This window comes from Eubalaena glacialis, chromosome 18, assembly GCF_028564815.1.
Source record: "Eubalaena glacialis isolate mEubGla1 chromosome 18, mEubGla1.1.hap2.+ XY, whole genome shotgun sequence".
Taxonomy (NCBI): domain Eukaryota; kingdom Metazoa; phylum Chordata; class Mammalia; order Artiodactyla; family Balaenidae; genus Eubalaena; species Eubalaena glacialis.
Genome location: NC_083733.1, coordinates 57,346,008 through 57,370,489, shown reverse-complemented (window position 1 = coordinate 57,370,489; position 24,482 = coordinate 57,346,008). Strand labels below are relative to the sequence as shown.

Genomic DNA, 24,482 nt, shown 5'->3' with positions numbered 1-24,482 from the left:
CGCGGCAGTCTCTTCGGAGGCCTTTCTTTGGAAGCCCCACCTCTCCCCAGCCGCTACGCGTTCTGTGTCACGTGATTGTTAAAGGGGCGGACACGAGTTGCGAGTTTTACCTCCGGGTTTGGGGAAGGTTGTGCGCCGCGGCCGCCATTTTGCTGGAAGGGGAGGCGCGTCTTAGTTCGCGACTCCGTACCCTATCCCAGCGGTATCGCGGCTCCCAACGACCTCCGATCTATGAGCCTTCCCCAACCCACAAGACTCTTCCTGTTGCGCTCTGATTTCAGGACTTTCTCCACGACTAGGCTGTTTTCCCTGCCAGGTGTCCTTTTGACCTCTTGACCTCTGACTCAAAGGTCAGCTCTAAGGTTCCAAACTCGGGTCTGGGATGCGAAGGGGCGATCTGTTCTAAATTCCCCAAGTCTTTAGCACTGGGGCCGTAAATCCCACGCTTTAGGTGCCTCGTCCCAGGTCTGAGCTTTCATGTCCTGAAATTGAACGCCAGGTTTCCAAATCTAGCCAGGGATAAGAAGTTAACTCCTACTAAGTGTCACTCCTTGAGCCCTGCATCCCAACTTATACCACAAATCTGGTTCCACATTAAAGGACCCCGTTAACCCTCAGATTCCTTGTGATTTAAGTCAGCCTCAATCCCAGCTCCCAGGGTTCCAGATTTTAGCCCTGGTTTTTTCAGTCCCACTGCTCAGCCCCCAAAATCTGGAACTCAGTTCTAAAACCTTCAAAATCTCCATCCCTGCGACCAGCACATTTTGGAGGATCCTTCCCTCTCTCATTCTCGATCTTCCAACCCAAGTCACAGACCCCAAAATGATTTCTCCATGCTCTCCTTCTTTAGAGCCACCAATTCCTCCTCCCCAAACCCCTGCATCCCAGGCCCCCGTAATTCCACCTCCTCTCCTACCCCCAAATCTCCCGGAATTAGCTTTTCCACCTTCTCCCTCAAGTCTCCAGACCCCTATTCCCCCACCACCCCCACTGCCGCCTCCACCCCCTACCACCGGGTTTTCTCCCCCTCACGTCTTCGGCTTGGAGAAGAGCCAGCTCCTGAAGGAGGCCTTGGAGAGGGCCGGCCCAGTCCCCAGGAGCAGAGAGGACGTGAAGAGGCTCCTGAAGCTGCACAAGAACCGGTAGGGTCCCCATGCCCCTTCCCACCCACCCACCCAGGGTCTCACCCAACCACTTGTCCCCAGATCACTGCTGCCATCTCCTCTTGGGGTTTCCCATTTCCTCAAGGTCAAACAGTCTGACTGCTTCAGCCCCCTTTCTTAGACCTCTTCAGTGGCGGTGTGTCTTCAGCAATGAGGAAAGCTGCCCTCACAAGAGCACCTCGTCCAGTGGGAGAGACAGATCCCTTCCTCCACCAAACAGTGACAGCCCAGAGTGGTCAGAGCCATGAGGAGGGAGCCCAGAGGGAGTGCCTGACCGAGGCTGGGGGGTCAGTGGGGCCTGCCTGAAGGAGGGGATCCCTGAGTGCTGTCGAGCAAGTTATGCTGGGGTACGTGATGAGGAGAGTAAACAGCTTGTGCCCAGGCCCAGAGTGACGTGAAGAGATGTTCTTTTCAAGGACCTGCAAATATTTCTTTATTGGGACAGAGGAGGTGGCACATGTGGGTTTCCCAGGTGGGCAGGAGCAGACCACACAGGGCATGGCAGGGCGGGCGTGTGAAGGAAGGTGGACCGTCCTCAGGGCACTGGGGAGCTGTGGAATGGATCTGTGCCCTTCCAGGGAGGGAGAGAGACTGCCTTGGAGGAGTAGAGTGGTGAGATTGGAGTCTAGGGGCCCAGGAGGAAGCTGGAGCATCAGGAGATCAGGCAGGAGGGGAGGGGGCTAGACTTGGGCTGGAGCTGAAGGGAAGAGGGTCAAGTGACCTGCCCAGACTCACTGAAGAAACTTCCAGCTCTCTAGACAAGTTTATAATCTGCACTAAATGCCCCAAGCATAGTGAGGCAAATTTTTTGTTTGTTTGTTTTTTGTTTTGGCCGTGCTGCGCAGCTTGCAAGATCTTAATTCCCTGACCAGAGATCGAACCCGTGCCCCCTGCAACGGAAGTGCAGAGTCCTAACCACTGGACCGCTGGGGAATTCCCCCATAATGAGGCAAATTTAATGCAAGTAACAACTACCTGTTATATGCCAGGTGCTGTTCTAAGTGTTTTTACTTATTAATTTAACCTCAGCAATTCCATGAGACAGGAACTGTTTTTTTTTTTTAGTTGAAGTATAGTTGATTTACAATGTGTCAGTTTCAGGTGTACAGCACAGTGATTCAGATATATATATGTAAAAACATACATATATACGTCTGTATATATTCTTTTTTTTTTTTTGTATATATTCTTTTTCAGATTCTTTTCCCTTATAGGTTATTATAAAATATTGACTATATAGTTCCCTGTGCTATACAGTAGATCCTTGTTGTCCAGTAGGTCTTATTTTATAGACAGTAGTGTGCATCTGTTAATTCCAAACTCCTAATTTATCCCTCCCCCTGCAAGATAGGAACTATTATTGTCCCATTTTCCACATGAGGAAACTGAGGCTCATAGAGGTGAAGTCACTTAGCCACGGTGCTTAGGAGAGGAAGGGCATGGCACTGGGGCTCCCTGCTTCGAACCACTGTACTGTGATAATCATCTCCTCTCATCAGGAAGGTGCCCCCCTCAGCCTTACTCTTTCACTGGCTTTGGGATAGAAATATAAGCACATTGCCCAGCACCTCCTGAGCCCTGGTGGGGGAGAGGGGGGAGGGGTTGGGATCACCAAAATATTCTGAGCGGCGTCCCCAGGAATGGGGCTGGGGAAGCCTGTGAGGTGTCTATCAAGGTGATCTCTTAGGCCTGGAACAGTTGTTACCTGGTTTTGCTCAAGGCTGAGTGGAAGGGATTCCCACCGTATCTAACTGCCTGAAAAACAAGTTTGAGAGGGGAAAAGCATTCAGAGTTTGGGTATTGATAAAATTCATATTTTATGGCAAGACGAGAGAATTTTAAACATGAAATTTTTCTTCGCCCATTGGGGCCTCCTCCCTCCCATTTAGCATGTATTGTGCGTTTGCATTAACCAGACCTCCTTAGGGGATAACATTTCTTCTTGATCTCATCAAGGGTCACAACTCCTTAGGAGACAGCTTTCCTTCTTAATTTTGTTAAGGGATCGCAATGACCCATGACCCATAACTTGCTTTGTACTTGTAGATCTGGATTGAGTAAGCTGTCAATAATATGTCATTTGACATATAACCAACCCTTTGTCTCAAAAACTTATATATAACTGTGTTTTGATCTCTCACAGGTGGAACAGTCCTCAGAGCTTTCTGAGAGACTGTCTCCCAGGTTATAATCCTCAGGTTGGCTCGAATAAAATTTTCTCTTTCTTTCTTAGATTGACTATTGATTAATTTTTTCATCCATGGTGTAGAGACACCCCTTCTAATAACTTAATCCCTCTGGCTCCTAGTTGCAAAGCTTTTGCACATCTGCTCTCTGCCCCTTCAGTAACTGAGGGAAAGAGCAGGGAGCAGCAGGCAGAAGGATGATTCCCACTGAGCAGATGTGGAAACTGAGGTTGGGGAGGGGCGGGGTCTCAACAGGGATGAAGGAAGTCTGGCCCAGCCAAGAGCGGCCCTCGGGCCTTAGGACAGCTGGGCCCATGTTCCTCCCCTTCAGCATCCCTGACACCCCACTCCCAGCCAGCCCTCGATGGGGGGGACCCTAGGAGCTGGTTCCCGCATGACCTGAATGCGACTGTGATTCAGTTTCAGAAGTGACCTGCAGTGGATCCTCTTCTGTGCTGACCTGCCCTCCCTCATCCAAGAAGGCCCTCAGTACGTGCCCTAATCCGGGACCCCAACGCCTTGGCCGGCCGTGTGTTCTGAGCCTCTGCCCTCGCCAGGCTTTGTGAGGATTGACCCAGGAGTGTGGGAAGAGTGGGTTCATCCCAGGCAGCCTGGGGAGAAGGAGGAGGCCGAGGAGGGGAGGGAGAGGGGGAACCTACCAGGTGAGGGTCCTGGGTGCATGCGCAGTAAACAGTTGGAACGAATAAGCAAGTGAACAAACGAACCTGGTCCATTATCTCTGACACCACCCTGGCACCTGCTCCTCCTAGAAGCCCAGGTGACATCTCTCCCTACCCTCCTACCCACACCCCCAGCCCTCCAGCCCTGGTTCAGGCCTTGGCCAGCCTCTGTCCCAGGAGGGGGAGTCAGGTCTCCCCACTTGGCCTGGGAGAGGAGAAGGGAATTCCCCCAGGGCGCAAATCTGTTCCCCACACTCCAGTTTCCAGGCGAGAGGGGGCCCAGGAAAGACACGAGTTAGGGGTTGGGGGGCTGGTCCTGTGTCTCCCCAGGTGCGGGCTGGTGGCCTTGTGGATGGCAGGCGCTCTCCTGGCGCCCCTCAGCGGCACCCCCCTGGAGAGACTGGTGCAGGTGGCCATGGAGAGAGGTTACACGGCCCAGGGGGAGATGTTCTCAGGTAGGTTGGGTGTGGAAGGGATTCAAGCCAGGTGTGCTGCAGGAGGGGACTGGAGAGCTTGGCTAGGACACACCGGGCACATAAGGGGGCTTTGTTCCATTCTTTGGGCCCTTGTCCCCCCCCCGCCCAGTAGAGCAGAGTGTCACAAGGTGGACTCTGGAGCCAGGCCACCTGGGGTTTCCAGCCCAGCTCTGCCATTTCCTGCTGTGTGACCACGGACAAGCAGCTTACCCTCTCTGTCCCTCATTTGCTGCATTTGTTCAGAGAGGTGATGGTCAAGGCGAGAGTTACAGGCGTTGATTCCCGAAAACCTTTGGCATGGTGCCAGGCACACAGCGATCGCTCTTTCTGTGTCTGCTCTGTCCCTGCAGTGACTGACATGGGCAGGCTGGCCCAAGAGGCACTGGGCTGCCAGGCAGAGGTGCTCTACGGCGGCCTGGGTGGTCCCAACAGAGACCACGTCCTGCAGCACCTCGTCGCCGGACATCCCCTGCTTATCCCGTATCCCAGGGCCAGGAAGGGAACAGCAGGGCAGGGGTGGAGACGGGTGGGTCCCAGGGCCACACCACAGCTTTGGCCTTAACCCCAGTGCCAGCTATGACGAGGACTTCAACCACGAGCCGTGTCAGAGGAAGGGCCACAAGGCCCACTGGGCAGTGAGTGCAGGTGGGTCCCCCCTCCCATGCCCTGTGCCCTCACCCTGGATCTCCCCAGCCCCCTGTCTCCCCTCCTCACATTCTTACCCTCGCACTGGCACCTCTCCACTACCCAAGGCAGGCACCAGGGTTGGGCCGTCCCTGTCCCTACAGGGTACTTAGCAGGGACCTGGTCAGCAACAGGCACTTCAGTGTCCGCCAATCAGGGTTTTCCACAAACAGAAACTCAGAGCGCAGACAAGGATCAGACAGTCTGGGCTGCAGACTTGGTCCAGCCACTTCCAGGCTCTGTGACTCTGGGCCTCCATTGCCCTATATCTGCAGATCAAGGCGACAGTAGCACCCACATCATAGGCAGAAGACGTAAAACTCTTTGAACGGTGCCTGGTATGTTACACGTCTCAGTAAGTGTTAGCTACGGTCAGCATCCTCGTCTTCCCACCTGCCTGAGAGGAGGCCAGAGCTGCACGTCAGGTGGCCTGGATGGAGGCTCCCTTGTGTGCATGCCTCTCTGAGCATTGCTCTTCTGGACAGCTGGTGACAACTAGGTGACGATGTTTGCTCTGTTCAGTGCCGCCGTGGCACCTCCCTGTGCTGACAGGCTGTTGGAGGCCGGACTTAAAATGCCTGCAGCTCTAGAGCGCAACACCATGGGTCCAAATCCCGGCCCTGCTGTCTGCCTGCTGGCCCGTGCTGACCTCTCTGTGACAGCGTGGGGATGGAGGCAGCACCTACCCTGGAGGGCTGTGGTGGGACTCAGGGAGCCCCAGCCCCTCGTCAGGGCTCAGCTCCCACTCACAGCCTCCCTCTCTCCTCCCAGGGGTCCTGCTGGGTGTGCAGGGTATGCCCAGCCTCGGCTACGACGAGGACCCTGAGCTGCCAGGCCTGTTCCACCCAGCACCCGGCACGCCCCGCCAGCCACCGTCCCTGCCAGAGGAAGGCTCCCCAGGAGCCGTCTACCTTCTCGCCAAGCAGGGCAAGAGCTGGCACTACCAGCTGTGGGACTACGACCTAGTCCGGGCCAGCAACCTGCAGCTGACGGACTTCTCGCCCTCTCGGGCCACCGATGGCCGGGAGTACGTGGTGCCCGTCGGCGGGCTGCGGGCCGGCCTCTGCGGCCAGGCCCTGCTCCTGCGACCACGGGACTCCGGCCACTAGCCTGCTGCAGCCCCGAGCCGGGGTGACGGGGCGCGGCCACAGCTCGGCTGTGTCACCTTTCGCAGAGTGCCCCATCTTCTCCTCTGTGCGACAGCCTGGGGGCTTGGGCTGGATCTCTGAGGACCTCCAGCCAGAGATCCTTCATGCAGGGTCCCCCCCGAATCCATCCAGTCCCAATCCTGGGCCTCAGCTCCCCCAAGCCCGTCCCCACAGTATTGAGCACCTACTCTGGGCTGGGGTTATAGCCAGGAGCCCCGCAGACAAGCGCCCTCTCTGCAAGACAGAGACTGCCCACCGCTCAGACCCCAGGGCTTGTGCACCCCGCCTCGGTATTGCAGCCACCCGTTTCTGGCTGCTGTCCGCCCTCTCTCTGGACCCCTTGCTGTTTCCCAGTGTCCATGTGGAGCCGGGGAAGCCTTTTAAAACGCAAACCAGGGACTTCCCTGGCGGTCCAGCGTTTAGGACTCCGCGCTTCCACTGCAGGGGGTACAGTTCGATGGGGGGGGGGGGGAACTTGAGACCCTGCATGCCATGTGGCACAACCAAAAAACAAACAATGTAAACCAGGTCTCAGCACTCCCCTCCAGAGAAGCCTCCAGCACCTACCTCCTCGATACTTCTTGCAGGGCAGGGACTAAACTCACCCCGCCCCAGGTCACCTCCCTTACCCCAGGCTGTTCTTCCTCACGCTTTCTGCCACCAGCCAGGCATAGTGGCCTCTCAGGTGCCTAGGGTGTCCTGTCTCCCCCACCCCCAGCCCTGTGTTACAGACAATTCTGGAACCACTCTACCCTGGCTCCTTGTCACTTCCTCCGGGAAGACTCCCTTGGGCTGCGCACCTCCTCCACCTATGTATTCTCCTGATTTAAAAACAAAAGCAAAAGCCTCCAAGACTAGTTTTTTGTGCCAACCCCTTTACACCCGTTAACTCATCAAATCCTCCAACCCTGTAAGGAAGGTACTAGATCCTCCCTGTTTGACAGATGGAGAGACTGAGGCCTGAAGAAGTGCAGTCACTGGCCTAAGGTCACATGGCTGGCAAGTGGCAGGGCCGGGATTCAAACCAGGCAGAGTGTACCTATACAGATGGGGGAGGGGGACAGGGAAAGAGAGAGAGCATTTAACGAATACCTATTGCATCCTTCAGAAAGGGGAGGAACACATCTGTCTTGGTCACTGCTGTGTCCCCCATGCCCAACAAAGGGTTTTATTAGAAACTACAGTGTAGTGTTTCTTACCCACCCCAGCCCTGACACCCTGGTTGGCACTGTATCTGGTGCACTGTCCTGGGAGCCCTGGAGGACAGGGCTTGGAGTTGTCTTGGTCACCCCTGTGTCCCCTGCACAGAGCCGGGCACAAGAGTAGCAACTCAGTGAAGCGGATGAATGAACCCGGCCACTCTGAGCCTGCCTCTGCCCCAGACCAATCATCCCATCACCCCACCCGACGCTAATGCTCCAATTATGAGCTTTGAGCCCACAAGCCCCAGATGCAAAAGACAAAGGTGACTGTAAATGTGCTGTTTATTGGGGTGTCGTCATGGGAAGGCAGTGAAGCAGTTTTGCCTCCTGTTCCCCAGCGCTGCCCCATCTTAACAACTACCTCTCATATAAATAAGTATAAAGATGGTCAGTAGAAAAGGAGCACACGTCAGCTGGAAGACCACGTTAGAGCTTTGGCTAAGGGAGAGGGGGGCACCTGTCCTCCCCAAGCCCAGCCTTGTGGGCCAGGAGCCCAAAGTTAGGTGCAGGAGGAGGACAGAGGGGCACTACCCACACCTCAGAGTGCTGGGGTCTTTGGTTTGGACCAGGTTGCAGGCCCACCTACCCTGCACCGCAGGCACAAGCGGGGCCTTTTCACAGCAGAGGCCAGGGATGGGGGCCCTCCCGAGGAAGGCAGCTGGTTCCCGAGCCTGCTTTTCCCTTTTCCTTCTGAATGCCCTTCCTGCCACCACAGTCCGCTAGGAGGAAGGAGACAGAAAAGGGTAAAGGGCAGAAGGAGGAAGTCCCGAGGCTGAGGCTGGCGCCTGAGGAACAGGGCTGTGCTGGCCACGGTGCTGGCGTGGGACGTGGCTGTGGTTTCAGTCTGCAGGGGGCGCAGCAGAGTTCTCCCAGGAGCAGGGCAGGAGCCCACGGGGCCAAGGGCGGGCAGGACAGGGTGAACGGGGCCCTGCCCAGCAGTGGCAGGTCTCAAGCCAGTCCCAGGGTGCCACACCCTCAGAGCCTCTGTCAGCACTTGGAGGGACCCCAGATGAAGAGACTGGGCTGTAACTCTCCCGGGCGGGCCAGCCAAGGGCTGCTGCATTTGTTCACAAATGAGGTCCGGTTCTCTGGCCTGCCAGGGGCAGCTCGCAGAGGGAGGGGCTGACGAGGAGGCCGAGGTTACAGTCATCCGTGTGGTGACAGGCCTGAGGTCACGCCTGTGCCCTGCAGCACGTGCACGTGGTTTAGTTGTGGCCCCTGCAGCCCCTCAGAAGCCTTCCTGGCTGGTCAGGGGACCCAGTCTGGTTCTGACTCACCGCAGGACCCAGCCGTGGCACGCGCCTCTCAGGCTCTTAACGACCTCCCCGCCCCCGAGAGGGTGCGGTGCCACCCGATCGCCAAAGCCCTCTGCATCTTCTGCATTGGTCCTGCGTGGTGTGCAGTGCAACCTTTCCCATCCCTGGACTTCAGGCCCCCATGCATCTCGGGGTCTCTCCAGCCAGATGGGCACCATCCAATAAATAAACGTGATGGTGGGTGAGCAGGTCAGCTATGGGCCAGGCCCTGGAGGAGGCGAATCACGTTGTCCAGGCCCCAGAGGTAGCCGTCCTCGCGGTTGCCCTCAGCCCAGGGCAGCCGGTGGCTGAGTGTCTGGTGGTCAGGCAGGGCCACTGTCTTGCCAAAGTCGATCATCCAGACCTTGGCCAGGCCGGTGTGGTCATGCACAAAGAGGAGGGAACTGCCTACCACCTGCAGAGGGAGAGGCAGGAGGTTAGAGGGAGGGGCAGGCACTGGCCAAGGTGCCGGCCCCACAGACTGCTGGGCGGGGTGGCTGACGGCATGAACTTTGGAGCCAGGCTGCCTGGGTTCAAACCCTAGCTCTGCCACTTACGGCTGTGTGGCCTTGGGCAGGGGACTTAACTTCTCCTTATCTCTGTGTCCTCGTATACAAAGTGGGAATAACGGAATAAGAGTACCATTTACCTCAAAGGTTGCTGTGTATATTATGTGTGAATTAATCCATAGAAAGCTCTTAGAAGAGTTGCCCGTATAAACAAATGCAAAACAGTGGTAACTATTATCCTTTTTCAAGCTGAGGTACAAACTCAAATGCCTGCAGGATCCTGAAGCCGTCAGAGGGGCCTGACGGGGACTGAGGGAGTGGATAACGCCTCCCCGCGGGAAGAGGCAGCAACCACTCAGCCCCAGCGGACTGCTGCTGGTGACGCCAGGCAAGTGGCTTCCTTTGTCCGGCTCGGTTTCCTCATCTGTAGAATGGGGGTGATGGTTAACTGCCCCGCCTCCTGGGGTCACTGCAGCATTCCACGTTCCACAGCTCACAAGCTGCCTTGTGGAGCTGGCCACACAGCCCTCCGGAGATACTGGGTTGTTTTTTCTTTTTTAGTTAGAAATACATTCCTTCCCTTCATCTAACGCCAGGTTTGCAAGCCTCTCCCTTTTTCTAGTCGGGTTTCAGACACCAGTGCTCCCAGAGAACCCGGATGACTGGGCAGGCGAGCAGGTGGCTGTCAGAAGAGGCAGACGCTGCCCAGCTCTGGATGGCTGTTGGCATGTGGCGAGCGGCCCAGGGTTACCATGTCTCTCGTGGTGCCAAGAGAAACTGGAAATCCCGATTTTAGTGTGAACTCTCATGTTTTCAATGTTGGCAACTAATTTTTTTAAATGTTTAGTCACCGGGCAGGTGAAACCAAACCTGAGGACAGAAGAGGTGGGGTCCCCAGGCCTCCTCTTCGTGACTTGCGTGTAAAGCTCAAAGGCAGTAACAAGGGTGATGAGGGTGATGTTTGGTGATAACAAACGTGACCATAAAAGCTGGCACATACTGCAGGGTTCCTATGGGCTGGGCTTTAACTATATTAATCCACTTAACCTTCGTTACACCCGTGCAGCAGGTGCTACTGTTACCCTGTCCTACAGGTCAGGAGACAGGCCTGCGGAGCTGCTGCCCAGGCTCAGGTGGCTGGGATTCGAACACAGGCTGGCCTGACGCCCAGATCGGTGCTCTTTCAGAAGTCAGTGATATCAGGAAAAAGAGGAGAGAGGGGCTTGAGAGGGGAGGCGGAAGAACTCGGAGATAGACACAGTGACGTCACCACGGACTTTCTGAGACAGCCCCAGAGAGACGAATGTTTCCAAAGAGACACAGGCTGTGGAAAGGAGAGAGAGGAAAGGGGAGGGGGGAGAGCCACCAAATGAGGAAGGCAGGTAACAATAATTGTAAATAATCATGGGTATAAAATAATCACAAGAGCACTTCTGTGCTCCTTACGGCGCTCTGCATTTGCTCATCTCCCACCTCAGCAGCTCTATAAGGAAGGTACTACTGTTCCTCCCCACGTTAGGAGGAAACTGAGGCCTGAGAGGGTAGGTCATATGCCCAGGGTCACACAGCAGAGCCAGCCTTCATCCCAAGGCCACCTGGCTGGGGTCCATGCTCCTAACTGTCCCACCTCCCTGAAATACCTCGTGCTGCCTGCCCTAAAGAAGCAAACCCCAAAACTCGGGGCTTCCTTTTGTAGCTTTGGCCTGTGACCCTGTTGGTGGTTTCTCCTGAGTACCACCTGGACCCCGACACTCCCCCTCACACAGGGCCCTCTCTTCCCATGGTGGCCGGGGCTCGCACCTCGTGGGTCTTGAAGAAGGGGGAGTTCTCCAGAGCTTCACGAAGTTCTTCTAGGCGTGCCACATACTTTTTCTGTGCATGAGAGGGAGGATTTCTTGGTTAGCTTATGGACTTTGTGGGTCCTTACCCACCTTGAGGTCTGACCTCATCCCATACCTCCAAAGGAGTAGGCATACCCCAGCCAGAATGGGATAAAGGGGGCCATGGGGAAATGGGAGGTGGGGGGGGGCAGGGATTGGATGCATCAGGGTGGCACAGACAAGAGTGTGGTTGGGGACTTCCCTGGTGGCACAGTGGTTAAGAATCCGCCGGCCAATGTAGGAGACACGGGTTTGAGCCCTGGTCCGGGAAGACCCCACATGCCGCGGAGCAACTAAGCCCGTGCACCACAACTACTGAGCCTGTGCTCTAGAGCCTGTGAGCCACAACTACTGAGCCCGTGTGCCACAACTACTGAAGCCCGCGTCCCTAGAGCCTGTGCTCCACCACAAGAGAAGCCACCGCAATGAGAAGCCCTCACACCACAACAAAGAGTAGCCCCTGCTCCTGCAACTACAGAAAGCCCATGTGCAGCAACGAAGAGCCAATACAGCCAAAACTAAATAAACGAATACAATAAATAAAAATTTTTAAAAAAAAGAGTGTGGTTGGTAGATTACATGAATACCCACAATTCCTAGCAGCTCCTCCCACCAAGAGGTGGAGTCTTTCCCTTGTAATCTAGTCTTGGTCTCATGACTTGCTTTGGCCAATAGAACATGGCGAGAATGATGGTGGCCATTCTGAGCCTAGCCATCCAGAGGCTTTGCTTTTTCACTTGTTCTCTTGGCCCGCTGCTTCCACCGTGAGAACAAGCACACGCTGGGCTGCTGGTTCGAGCCAGGAGCCGAGACAGTGAGGCAGCCACCAGACGTGAGAGCAGGGCCCTCCCACCAGCTGGCCTGATGGTGAACAATGCCAGCCAGTGTCAGCCAACCTCGGCCCAAGGCAAAAGACCGTTGACGTGGGAGGAACAACGATGGTGGCGGTCCTAAGCTGCTAAATTTGGGGGCATAGGTGTCCCGCTCACCAGGATCGCGCGGTTCCCATCCACAAAGTCCTCCAACACCTTTGTCACCTCCTCCAGCTTCCGCGTCTTCTTGAAGTTAGTGTTGCAGGTCCCATCGGCTTTCTACAGGATGAGGGGTGTCATACCTTTTCCTTCCCACGCCCAACACCAAGCAGCCTCAGGCACCTCCAGGGGCCACCTACCCGCCTCCAGGCTCACCTGCTGTTCAGGGGAAGCTAGCCCACCTGCCTAGCCCCAAGTCATACTCCTAAACAACCAGTCCTTCAAGTCTAACCTTGAACCCCCTGGTTGAGCCAGTCTAGCCAAGTGGGCTTTGGAGCTGGGTGGATCTAGCTTTGAATCATGGCTCTGCTAATTCCTAGCTAGGTGGCGTTAAGCAAGTCACTTCACCTGCCTCAGCCTTGATTTCCTCATCTGGAAAATGGGAATTGTGTTAGTATCTACCTCCTAAAGCTGGTATAAGGATGAGGAGAGATTGGGTGTGTAGGATACACTGCACAGTGCCTGGCACATAGTAAGTAAGCACTCAGTAAAAGAGACTAATGTTATTTTTTGTCTGAGAGGGGCACAGAGAGCCCCCTGAGTCATTCTGCCATGCTGTGCCAGGTGCCCTGTGGGCAATGGTTAACATGGAGGTAACAGCACAGGTAACAGCACAGATGAGGGATGCAAATACTGAATAAGATCATCACAAAGGGAGATAAGAATAATGGAGTATAGGGAGTTATAAGGAGGTAAAGAGAGGGCCCTGAACTAGTTGGATGGAAATCAAGGAGGGCTTCCCAGAGAAAGTGAAACTTGGAAGGAGTCAGGAAAATGACTGGGAGTCAGTCAACCAGGGGAACAGGGGAAAAGTAGTCCTGGCACAGGAAACAGCATGTGCAGAGGGCCTGTGGCAGGAGAGAACAGGACCCTTTCAAAGAAATGAAAGTGCTTCACTGTGCCATCTACAGGGGACTGTGGCACATCCACAAAGAGCTATTATAGAAGGAATAGGAAGGAAGGGAGGGAGGGAGTTAGGGAGGAAGAGGATCTCCTATCTCTCTACGAAATGATATGGGAAACTCTCCAGGACTATGCCACCTTTTGTAAAAAGAAAAAAAAGGGAGGAGGGACTTCCCCGGTGGTCCAGTGGCTAAGACTCCACGCTCCCAATGCAGGGGGCCCGGATTCAACCCCTGGTCAGGGAACTAGATCCCACATGCCGCAACTAAGAGTTAGCATGCCGCAACTAAAAAGATCCTGCATACTGCAACTAAGACCCAGCGCAGCCAAATAAATAAATTAAAAAATGGGAGGAAAAGGTAGTATATACAACTGCATTTGTTTGTATATACAGGAAGAAATATAAGAAACTGATAAAGTGGTTCCCCATGAGGAGGGGGTGGTGGAGGGACAGAATGGGAAGGAAGGCAACAGGGTTGGGAGAGAGATTTCTCCTATATATCCTTTTATAATATTATTTTGACTTTCGAGCTGTGTGAATAGCTATTCAAACAATTAGATTTAATTTACAAAAAAAAGAAAGATAGGGGCTACCCTAGTGGCGCAGTGATTAAGAATCTGCCTGCCAATCAGGGGACATGGGTTCGAGCCCTGGTCCGGGAAGATCCCACATGCCGCGGAGCAGCTGGGCCCGTGAGCCACAACTACTGAGCCTGCGTTCTAGAGCCCATGCTCCGCAACAAGAGAAGCCACCGTAATGAGAATCCCGCGCACTGCAACGAAGAGTAGCCCCCGCTCTCCGCAACTAGAGAAAGCCCGCGCACGGCAATGAAGACCCAATACAGCCAAAAATACATAAATAAAATAAACAACTTTTAAAAAAAGAAAAAAGAAATGAAGAAAAGAGAACATTTTTCTCCATAAGGAGGAAAAAGCCCCTCCAGCTGCTGTGTTGGATGATGGATCAGAGGAGGCGAGACCAGCATCTGGGAGGCCAGGGAGGCTGAGGCAGGAGAAGATGCAGCTGGACTAGGACAGGGTCTGGGTCTTGGGGAGGGGAAAGAAGATGGAATCAAGAGACCTTCAGGCAGATGGATAAACAAAACTTGGTCTGTGATAGACACAGGGGTAAGAGAGAAGCAGGACCCCTCCTAGTGCATCTTTCCATCCTCTGCAGTCTCCTGCTCTCTCTCCAGATCTTGCTTCTTTCCTGCTTTCTCTGACACCCTGGTTCCTTGGGAAGCCCTGCCTCAGATCTAGCTCTTAGCCCTCTACAAACAGGCTAGAAGCTCCTGGCCCTCACCTTGATGCCCTCGATCCGGAAACCCAGGGTGGAGGTCGAGCTCAGGGTCTCCCTCCACTGCATGTAGCGGGGCTTGGTGACTGCACCCTGGGCATGTTCCTCGGGGGTGGGGGCCCCAGGGTCCACAGCCACCATCTTCTCATACATGTCCTTCCGGGGCCGGGGCCGTTCTCGCGCCTTCACCAGCTCCTCCTCCAGGTAGGTCCTGGGACACAGAGGATATAACAAGGGAAATTATGAAGAACAAAGCTGGAGGACTTACACTCCCTGATATCAAGGCATGTTACAAAACTACAGTGTGGCACAAGAATAGACAAATAGATCAATGGACCAGAACAGAGTCCACAGATACACACACGTGTACGTTCACCCAATTTATGACAAAGAAGGCACCACAATTCAGTGGGGAAAGGGCAGTCTTTTCAATAATTGGTGCTAGGTCAATAGGATATCCATATGGCGGTGGGGAGAAGGGAATGAACCTCGATCCTTACCTCAGGCCATATACAAAAATTAAATCTAGGTGGATTGCAGATCCAAATGTGATAATTAAAACAAAGCTTGTAGAAGAAAACATAGGAGAAGATCTTTGTGACCTTAGAGTAGGCAGATTTCTTAAACACAAAGCTACTAACCATAATGAAAAAAATTGACAACCTGTACTAAATTAAAAGTCCTTCTCCAGGGCTTTCCTGGTGGCGCAGTGGTTAAGAATCCGCCTGTCAATGCAGGGGACACAGGTTCGAGCCCTGGTCCAGGAAGATCCCACATGCCACGGAGCAACTAAGCCCGTGAGCCACAACTACTGAGCCCGCGCTCTAGAGCCGGCATGCCACAACTACTGAAGCCCGCATGCCTAGAGCCCGTGCTCTGCAACAACTACTGAAGCCCGCATGCCTAGAGCCCGTGCTCTGCAACAAGAGAAGCCACCGCAATGAGAAGCCCGCGCACCGCAACAAAGAGTAGCCCCCGCTCTCAGCAACTAGAGAAAATCCGTGTGCAAGCAAAGACCCAATGCAGCCAAAAAATTAAATAAATGAATAAATTAATTAATTTAAAAAAAAATTCCTTCTCGGGACTTCCCTGGTGGCACAGTGGTTAAGAATCTGCCTGCCGGTGCAGGGGACATGGATTTGATCCCTGGTCCAGGAGGATCCCACATGCTGTGGAGCAACTAATCCCGTGCACCACAACTACTGAGCCTGCGCTTTAGAGCCCGCGAGCCACAACTACTGAAGCCCGCATGCCTAGAGCCCATGCTCCGCAGCAAGAGAAGCCACCGCAATGAGAAGCCCGTGCACCGCAACCGCAACAAAGAGTAGCCCCCACTCTCCGCAACTAGAGAAAGCCCACGCGCAGCAACAAAGACCCAACGCAGCCAAACTAACTAAATAAATAATTAATTTAAAAAAAAACTTCTGTTTATCAAAAGACGTTAAGAGAGTGAAATGGGAGAGTTGGAGTATGTGTGTGTGTGTGTGTGTGTGTGTGTGTGTGTATCTCCAGCAAAGGACTTGTATCCAGAATATATAAAGAATTATAAACCTTTCTAAGAAAAAGAAAAAGAGAGACCAGTAGAAAAATGGGCACTTTTCCAAAGAGGATCTCCAAATGGCCAATCAATGCTCAAGTTGTTTGGTCATCAGAGAAATCGAAATTAAAACCATAACTATTCACCAGAATAGTTAAAAGTAATAAAACAGGTAATACAAAGTGTTGATGAGAAGATAGAACAGAGCTCTCATACACTGATGGCGGGAAAGGATGCTGGTACAACCGCTTTGAAGATTGGCTTGGCGCTATCTTCAAAAATGTCCCCCCGACCCTTCACCTCTGCTCCATGGCTGCCCCTGAACCTACCTGCTGCCCATCTTGCAGTCCATGATGGAGGGGTTCTCAAAGTCTGCCAGGAGATCTTCCATCTGGTTGAAGGCCTGGCCATCCTGCTGCACCATGCCATAGTAGGCTGGCACGAAAGGTCGCAGGGGGTCGCGCATCAGCCGCTCCAGGCTGCGCTGCTCATACTGACAGAAACGCTTTAGAATCCAACCATCCTCTCCTGCCTGGAAGTTCCCTATGAGCAGCAGTCAATGAGAGGGTCAAAAACTGAATGAGCAAGAGAATCCCCCCACCTCCTGTATGTATCAGGTCCTGGCCACCATCATCTTGCCTGACCCTTCCGCAATACTTTCTCTCCCTACCAGCAGTTCTCAAAATCTTGGCCAGAGGTGGTGAAGGAAGGACCTAGTTCTGCATTTTGTTTAAACAGAGTCCTGTTCACAGCACGCTGTGTCCTCATTTGTTTTGTAATTTTGGATTATGAGCTCTCGATCAGCAATGGGAATTTTTGTGAGATCTGAGTCAACAGCATGACTCTCCAAAGCAGATTTGCATTTGCTTCTGCCTGGAGTCCCAGAGTGCTAACAATCAGGGCCTTGTTAATTTACAAATCTGGCATTTTGTCGGCCATGCAGATAGTGTAGATTAGAATTACAAATTCTTATTGAGGCAGATAGTATTTTCAGATTATATTTTCCAAAGATGGCTGCAACAGTAGCTCATGTCCCACATGCTCTTCTAGAATTTTGCCACTCCCATCAAGAAGTGGAATCTAATTTTTTTCCTCTTGAATCTGAGAGGGCTTATGGCAGAAGAAACACTGTGACTTCAGAGTCTAAGTCATAAAAGGAGATGCAGCTTCCACTTTGTTGGCAGAGACACTTGCCTTTCAGTCCTGAGCTACCATGTAAGAAATCTGATTATTCTGAGGCCACCATACTGTGAGGAAGCCCAAGCAACTACACAGAGAAGTCACATATAGGCTTTCTAGCTGGCAGCCCCAACTGAGAACCAGCCAACAGCCAGCATCAACTGCCAGGTGTGTGAATGAATGAACCTCCAAAGGTCTCCAGCTTGCAGCCTTCGAGTTGTTGTAGCTGAATTCCCAGATATCACAGTGCAGCAACAAGCCATCCCTGCCATGCTCTGTCTGAATTCCTGACCCAAAACTTGTGAGTGTAATCAAATGGTTGTTTTATTCCACTAAGTTGTTTGTTTGTTTTTTTAAACCACCACTAAGTTTTGCGTTTTTCATTTTTCGTGTTTTTTAAACTCAGCAATAGTAACTAGGATGCATACAGATGGCAGGCCTATGTTTACAGTTTTAGGGGGGCCTTGCCTTTCTCTGACTCAGTTCTAAGGATGAACAGGCAGATAAGTTCCCTTCCTGCCTCCCTCTGCTGGTGGGTACAGTTGGTCTAGTCCGGCCCACAGCCTGTTTTTGTAAAAAAAGCTTATTGGAACACAGACACACTCACAAATTTATATATTAACTATGGCTGCTTTTGTGCTGCAACCACAGAGCTGAGTAGTTTATATTTATTATCTAGCCCTTTACCAAAAATGCTAGATTCTAGGCCTTGTGCTATTATGTGCTAAAGAGATTGTGCTAGGTCCTGGGGAAAAACCATTATAGCTGTTGTTTATTGGGGGCCTACTCTGCTCTGGCCACACGGTGAGGACGGGGACTGGTAATTGCCATTTATGAGGGGTCTGTCTCTCAATCTCAATATACATCTTGATTTTTAACCCTTTAGTTTACCCTGCAAGGGAGGTACGATTATCTCGCATTACAGATGAGGACACTGAGCCCCAGTGAGGGAAAGTAACTTGCCCAGGGTCATCCACAAATAAAGAGCGGAACTCGGATTTGAGCCCAGGCCCATCTGTCCCCATGGTCGAAGATTTGGCCCCTGCCACCGGGGTAACAGGAAACAGCCCTCCATCCTGATGTATGAATGGCCCAGCCCAGGCCTAAGCACTTTCCATGAAAGCCCCATGAGCGGGCTTCCCTGGTGACACAGTGGTTGAGAGTCTGCCTGCCAATGCAGGGGACACGGGTTCGAGCCCTGGTCTGGGAAGATCCCACATGCCGCGGAGCAACTGGGCCCGTGAGCCACAATTACTGAGCCTGCGCGTCTGGAGCCTGTGCTCCGCAACAGGAGGGGCCGCGATGGTGGGAGGCCCGCGCACCGCGATGAAGAGTGGCCCCCTCTTGCCGCAACTGGAGAAAGCCCTCGCACAGAGGCGAAGACCCAACACAGCCATAAATAAATAAATAAATAAATAAAAATTAAACTTTAAAAAAAAAAAAAGCCCCATGAGCTGGAGGCCGTCACCAAGCCCATTTTACAGATGGGGGAACTAAAGTACAAACGGCAGTTCCTTCCCCGCCCAGGCGTCTCTGCCCAGCCCTGCCTGTCCCCCACCCGCCCTTCTCCCCCCACACTCACCAGAGTGTCCAGACAGCTGGACCCAAGGGTAGTGTTTTCGGAAGGAGACCATGAAGGGCGAATACTTCAGCACTGTCTTCAGCTTCTTCCACGGTTTGTTCTGTGTGGGGCAGAAAGGGTGGGGTCAGGGCTAAGGCCGGGGACGGAGGGGGATGGCGCTGCTGCCATGAGATGGCACCAAGGTGGACCTGGGGTCCTTAGGGGGGCTTCCTGGGATCCCTGGGCCCAAGCTCGTTGGGGTGAGCAAAGCTCACTGACTTCAGCAATCACAAACTCCCCAGAGGCCTCAGCAAAGGCGGAGAGGAGTCTGTCCATTTGTCTCGGTGTCATCACTTTGTATCTGTGTCTCTCTGTCCTCGAAGGAGTAGAGATAGGCTAGGTTGTGTTGCAGTCACCAGCAACTCCCAAATCGTCCCCTGACATATATACACCAAAAAGGTGGAAGCCTGCTGTCCCTGAATTAAGTCAGACCTTCCAGGGAAAATGATAAAGGCAGGAGTTGATGAATGGAGGCCGAACCACAGAGAGAGACAGAAACAGAGACAGATGACAAAGTGATGACAAAGACAGGGACAAAGATGGAGACCGCAGCAGTCATGACAGCTGCTTACCAAATAGCTCCAGCCTGTCCCGCTACCAGGGATATCCCTGCCCTCTTGAACTTAGCTTTGGCCAATGAAATGTGAGCAGACGTGTCACTTTTGGGTGGAAGCCTTAAAGCCAATGAGTGACTCTCCATGTTCTTTTCCCTATTGTAGAAAGGGGTGGGGGACTGTAGGAAGAGAAACAGAGGCTGAGTGAAAACAGCATGGAGCAGGGCCGCCTCACCCACCACTGACCCACAGTCAATGTGAAGTAGGAAAGAAAATAATCCTTTGTTGGGAATTCCCTGGTGGTCCAGTGGTTAGGACTCCGTGCTTTCACTGCCAAGTGCCTGGGTTCAATTCCTGGTTGGGGAACTAAGATCCTGCAAGCCTTGGGGCCAAAAAAAAAAAAAAAAAAAAATCCTTTGTTGTTCCAAGTCACTGAGTTTGGGGGCTGTTTGTCACTATAGCAAATCCTGACCTCTTCCGACTGACACAGAGATAGGCACAGAGTTACTAGAAGAGAAAGAAATATAGAAAGACAGAATGGTAGACACAGATACAACGTAATGACAGAGAAAGAAAAAGAAACATAGATGCAGAGAAAGAGAGAGAGCAACAAAAAAACAGAGAAGCAAACAGAAAACAAGGATTTAGTTGTATCACATCGACTCAAGCAAGAGCTTCTTGAGACCTGGTTACTGCCTCATTCATTGCATTTGCATATGCACGCACACGCACGTGTGCACACGCGCACACACACAAATATCTTCTCTGCTCCAAGCACACAGCAGGCCCTTAGCAAGGATTGGGAGAATGAGTCGTCTCCAGAGAAAAAAAGCTATGTGGCTCATCTCCCCCCACCCCAGGGTCAAGGCCATGTTCTCTCCTACCCCCCAGAGCCCAGCTACCTAGCAGACATCTAATGGACGGTGGTAAGGTCAAACACAGGCAGGGGTTGGACTGAAGGATTCAGGAAGGGCTATTCCCTCCCCTCTCCAGCTGCCAGCCGTGGAGAGGAGGTGATGAATAAAGGTTCCTGTTTACTAAGCACCTGGAACATTCCAGGCACAATGACAAAGGCTCAGTGTGCCATAACCTACTTAATCATAAAAACACAACCCCAGGAGGACTGCTGACTGTGTTACAGAGGCGGAAACAGAGACTCAGACGGGTGAAGTCACCTGCCTAAATCACACAGCATAGTGCTGGGGTTCTACCTCTGGTCTGACTCCACTGCCCTGGGCTTATCCATTACAGCCCTGCTAGATTACAAGCCTTGAGGGTGGGGACTGGGGTTGTCATGGTTACAACTGTGTCCCCAGCCATGGTCTGACACACAATAGGTGCTCCAAAAATGTAGCTTGGGTTGAAGGAGGTTGATTAAATGTCTTTTTTTTTTTTTTTTTCATAAGCAGGTTCAGTATCTTCTTTCTCTCTCTTTTTTCTTAGATCTGATGGTTAATCTGGGCTTTCTCAGATGGCTTCATCACGGCCTCAGCTCACATCTCCTCCTCCTCCAGGAAGCCCTCTCTGATACCCCAGGTCTGGCCAGTCACCTTCTCTAGACTCCCACAACCCTCTGGGCTTCTCCCATCCCAGCCCTGAGCACTCTGAGCTGTCACTGCCTGGTGATGGGTCTGTCTCCTCCACTGGCCTGGGAGCTCCATGCGGGCAGTGTCTGGGTCACTACTGTGTTCCCAGCAAAGCCAACATGGGGCCAAACACAAATTAGGGACCCGGGGACTGTCTGTTGTTTGATTAGGAGGACAGGATGGATGTGAGAAGGAAGGAAGGTGGCGGGGGGGAGAAAGTAGCTGGGCCTTTAAGGTCAGATGGGATTTCAAAATGAAGCAAGAAGGAAGCGAGGGGTATTCTGGGTGGTGGGAACAGCTTGAGCAATGAGCGGAGGCAGGATGGCTGCAACATGTTCAGGGAACAGTGTGTACTTCGGCTCCGTTGCAGCAGCAGAAGGGAACAGGAGGGGAGAAAGGAAGCTGAACGTAGAAAGGAGCCTGGAGACAGGAAGCTCTGAACACAGGACTGAACTCCTGATCGCTATCAGGCAGGCCCTGGGGAGCCACGGAAGACTCTGGAGATGGGAACGTTCAAAAATTAGTCAGAGCTGGGTCCTGGAGGCAGATTCTAGGGGATGAGGAAACACTGGAGACAGGGAGGCCTGGGAGGAAGGAAAGTTAGGGACGGATCCACAAACTGCAGGGGTGAAAATGACTGGGTTTTCAACTCAGCCAGCACTGAGTTAGAATCCAAGCTCCGACCAGACGTGGCCAACTCTAAGCGAGTGACCTCACTTCTCTAGGCCTTAGTTTCCCCTCTGTAAAATGCAGATAATAATCATCCCGATCTTATAGTGGTTTTATAAGGATTCAAAGAGTTAACACACATATAGCACTTGGAAAAGTGCCTGGTATTCAGTAAGGGTTTGAATCTCAGCTCTGTGTCTTCCAAGGTCTGTGACCTTGGATGAGTCTCTGTGCCTCAGTTTCCTCGTCTATAAAATGGGGATCATAGTATCTACCTCATAGGGCTGCCGTGAAGATTAAGATGAGTTAATATAAGCAAAGAGCTTAGCACAGGGAATTCCCCGGCGGTCCAGTGGTTAGGACTCTGTGCTCCCAATGCAGGGGGCGTGGGTTCGATCCCTGGTCGGGGAGCTAAGATCCTGCATGCCTCGGAGTGTGGCCGAAAAAAATAAAATAAAAAAGAAAGCTTAGCACAGGGCTGGGTATGAGCGAGTGATAGCTGTTATTTTTGTTTCTTCATTCACTCCAGCTCAGCTGCTCTGAGATACCAAGAAGATGAGGGAGTAGGCAGAGGGAACAGCAATGGCAGAGAGCCCCAGAGGGTCAGCGCCTTGGCTCCGGCACAGGCAGGTTGGGGCAGGTCTATCTCTTACATCTGTGGCCACATGTGTGAGCACGTTCCTAAAGGGAAGCATGTGGGGTGAGGGGGGCTCAGGGCAGATTCCAGCCAGGGGCCCCAGGACAATGGGAGGACCCAGCAGGCAGACCCACCGGAGGCTCTCACACCTGCCTATGCGCTGACCCTCCCTCCCTGAACCTGCCCTGATGGTCTTCCTGATTCACCAGAGAACCGCACCCAAGCTGCGGATGAGGGTGGAGGATGTAAACAAGAGTCTGCAGGAGCACCCTGGGGAGATGGGGGGCAACGCAATGGGGAGATGGAAGAGTCCCTGGCCAGGCTGGGGGTCCCTTAGCATTTTGGGTTCACACAGCTCTTTGAGAATCTGATAATAGCTGGGAGCTCACTCCCTACAAAAGTGAATGAGCTAAGGGGTGGTGAAGGCTGATGACCCTTTAAGGCAGCTACAGGCCACAGACTTAGAAAAGTGGGGTAGAAAGTGCACCCTTTCTGTCTGCCTAAACTACTGTTCTTTAGAGTTTGGGGTCACAGACTGTGATCCAACAGAAGTCACAGACCCTTGCTGCAAAAACATGTGTATACACACACAGATTCACACAATTTCAGGGATTCCTGGGTACCATGAAGTTGGCCAGTGGCCATCCATTTTCGACCCCAGGACTGGAGGCAGTGGGCGAGGGGAAATGAAGAGAATTAGCAAGAGGCTGCCTGGAGAGGGTTAGTAACCCTGCTGTCGGATGGAAGAGGTGCCTGGAGATGAAATTGCTGGTGGAGTTCTAGAGAACTTCTCAAAGGAAAGGCGGGGGCGGGGAGGGGGGATACGGGATCTGTGGGGATGTGGCTCAAGGGCAGGATGGGTCCCACTCACCCCAGACCTGTCCTCGGGGTCGCTGGAACCTCCACCCCCGGCCACCACGTCATCCTCAGACTCGTCGAAAGAGGAGGCAGAGGAGAAGCCTCCACTGCCCCCTTCAATCTGGGAGGGGGGTCCCACTGGCTGAGCCTCAGGCTCGGGGGTTTCAGGAGTGATGATGAGGCGGGGCACAGGGGTCAGGGGGCAACACTCCTGGTGAGAGTACAGGTGAGTCACCAACTCCCCGTGTTCTGGTTCCTCTAATGAGCCATCTTGGTTGGGTTCCCCCAAAAGGCAGTCTGTCCCAGGCTCTGTCTGGGGTCCATGAGTATCTTGTGTCTGGGGTCCATCAGTGCCAGGCTGTGGCCAGAAGCCATCAGTATCTTGTTGTGTTGGGAAACCATCGATGTCAAGCTGTTTCCAGGCTGTTTCCGTATCCTGTTGTATCTGGGAGCCATCAATGTGCTGCTCTGTCCAGGGGTCTTTGGTATCCTGTTGTGTCCTGGAGCCATCAGTGTACAATTCTTTCCAAGAACCATCAGCATTTGGCTCTGTTGAGAGAGAGGCTCCTTCTGGCTGAGTCCGGACGCTGGACCTGTTCTGGTGGGTCCAGAGGTTATCAGCCCTGGGCTTGGCCCTCTCTGGCTGGGTCTGTGACCCATGTATTTCTAGCTCTACCCAGGGCCCATCAACCCCTTGCTGTGCCCAGAGGTTAGCCCTCTCTGGCTGACACTGGAGGTCAGACCTGTGTGGATCAGTCCAAAAGCCATCTGTCCTAGTCTCCGTCCAGTCACCGGCTGTCTCCAGTTCTGACCAGTGGCTGCTCCTTTCTGGATGTGTGCAGAGGATGGACCTGCCTGGCTCCGTCTTTTGGCTGGGCCGCTCCGTCCCCGCCCCGGAGCCAGCTGCTTCAGGCTCAGCCTGTCCGTCGGTCCCCGACTCAGGCCCGAGGCCGGCCCTCTCGGGCTCGATGTGGAGGTTGGACTCCTCGGTCCGGGCCCGGGGCCCGCCCCTCTCCGGCCGCCCTGCCGGGCCCCCTGCGCTGGGCCCAGGTCGTTGCTGTCCCGGCTGCCGCCGCCGCCCCCCTCGCGGCGCCGCCAGTCCCATGCGGGCTGTCCCCGGCAGCGCCCCAGCCTCCGCCTCGCTCAGGTTTCCTCGGCACGGGCAGCGCCTCATGCCCGCTCCCTAGGTTCGGGATTCGACCGGGCCCAGCCCCTCCTGCCCCTTTAAATCCCGCGAGGGGTGTGGCTGGGGAGCCCCGACTCGCGGGTTCCGGCCCGCGGAGCTCCAGCCCGCCCAGCCAAGCAGGGGTTAACCGATACTCCCCCCCCCCCCACACCACCCCGCCCACAACTCGCGGGGAAGGCCCCGAAGCCCCGCCTCGCCGGA

At 53.6% G+C, this 24,482-nt stretch overlaps 2 protein-coding genes across 3 annotated transcripts in view; one reads left to right on the top strand and one right to left on the bottom strand.

Moving 5' to 3' along the window:
• Positions 1–6,967, top strand: part of ACTMAP (actin maturation protease) — a 345,587-nt gene extending 338,620 nt beyond the window's left edge. The window contains exons 1-6 of one of the 2 annotated variants that reach the window (XM_061172986.1): positions 128–1,142; positions 3,770–3,838; positions 4,360–4,484; positions 4,856–4,985; positions 5,080–5,150; positions 5,961–6,967. In XM_061172986.1, the coding sequence (XP_061028969.1) occupies positions 823–1,142; positions 3,770–3,838; positions 4,360–4,484; positions 4,856–4,985; positions 5,080–5,150; positions 5,961–6,298 (1,053 nt within the window). In that variant the 5' untranslated portion in view covers positions 128–822 and the 3' untranslated portion in view covers positions 6,299–6,967. Of the gene's footprint in view, positions 1–127; positions 1,143–3,769; positions 3,839–4,359; positions 4,485–4,855; positions 4,986–5,079; positions 5,151–5,960 lie in introns of those variants that run through there. The other variant, XM_061172987.1, reaches the window with a different exon arrangement.
• An 845-nt stretch (positions 6,968–7,812) lies between these two features.
• Positions 7,813–24,362, bottom strand: ITPKC (inositol-trisphosphate 3-kinase C). Its single transcript, XM_061173382.1, has 7 exons — positions 23,109–24,362; positions 18,753–18,852; positions 16,321–16,534; positions 14,461–14,665; positions 12,213–12,314; positions 11,144–11,215; positions 7,813–9,249 (listed from the first exon to the last, which is right to left on the bottom strand). The coding sequence occupies exons 1-7, from the start codon at positions 24,267–24,269 to the stop codon at positions 9,046–9,048; spliced, it is 2,058 nt and encodes a 685-aa protein (XP_061029365.1). The 5' UTR covers positions 24,270–24,362; the 3' UTR covers positions 7,813–9,045.
• Positions 24,363–24,482: the final 120 nt, after the last annotated feature.

Bases quoted from the DNA above. Each gene is read 5' to 3' on its own strand.
- ITPKC (XM_061173382.1), bottom strand. From the start codon at position 24,269: ATGAGGCGCTGCCCGTGCCGAGGAAACCTGAGCGAGGCGGAGGCTGGG. The intron at 12,315-14,460 runs GTGAGGGCCAGG...CTCATCCTGTAG, and splicing joins TCCGGATCGAGGGCATCAAG to AAAGCCGATGGGACCTGCAA. The intron at 9,250-11,143 runs GTGCGAGCCCCG...CTCCCTCTGCAG, and splicing joins CCTTCTTCAAGACCCACGAG to GTGGTAGGCAGTTCCCTCCT.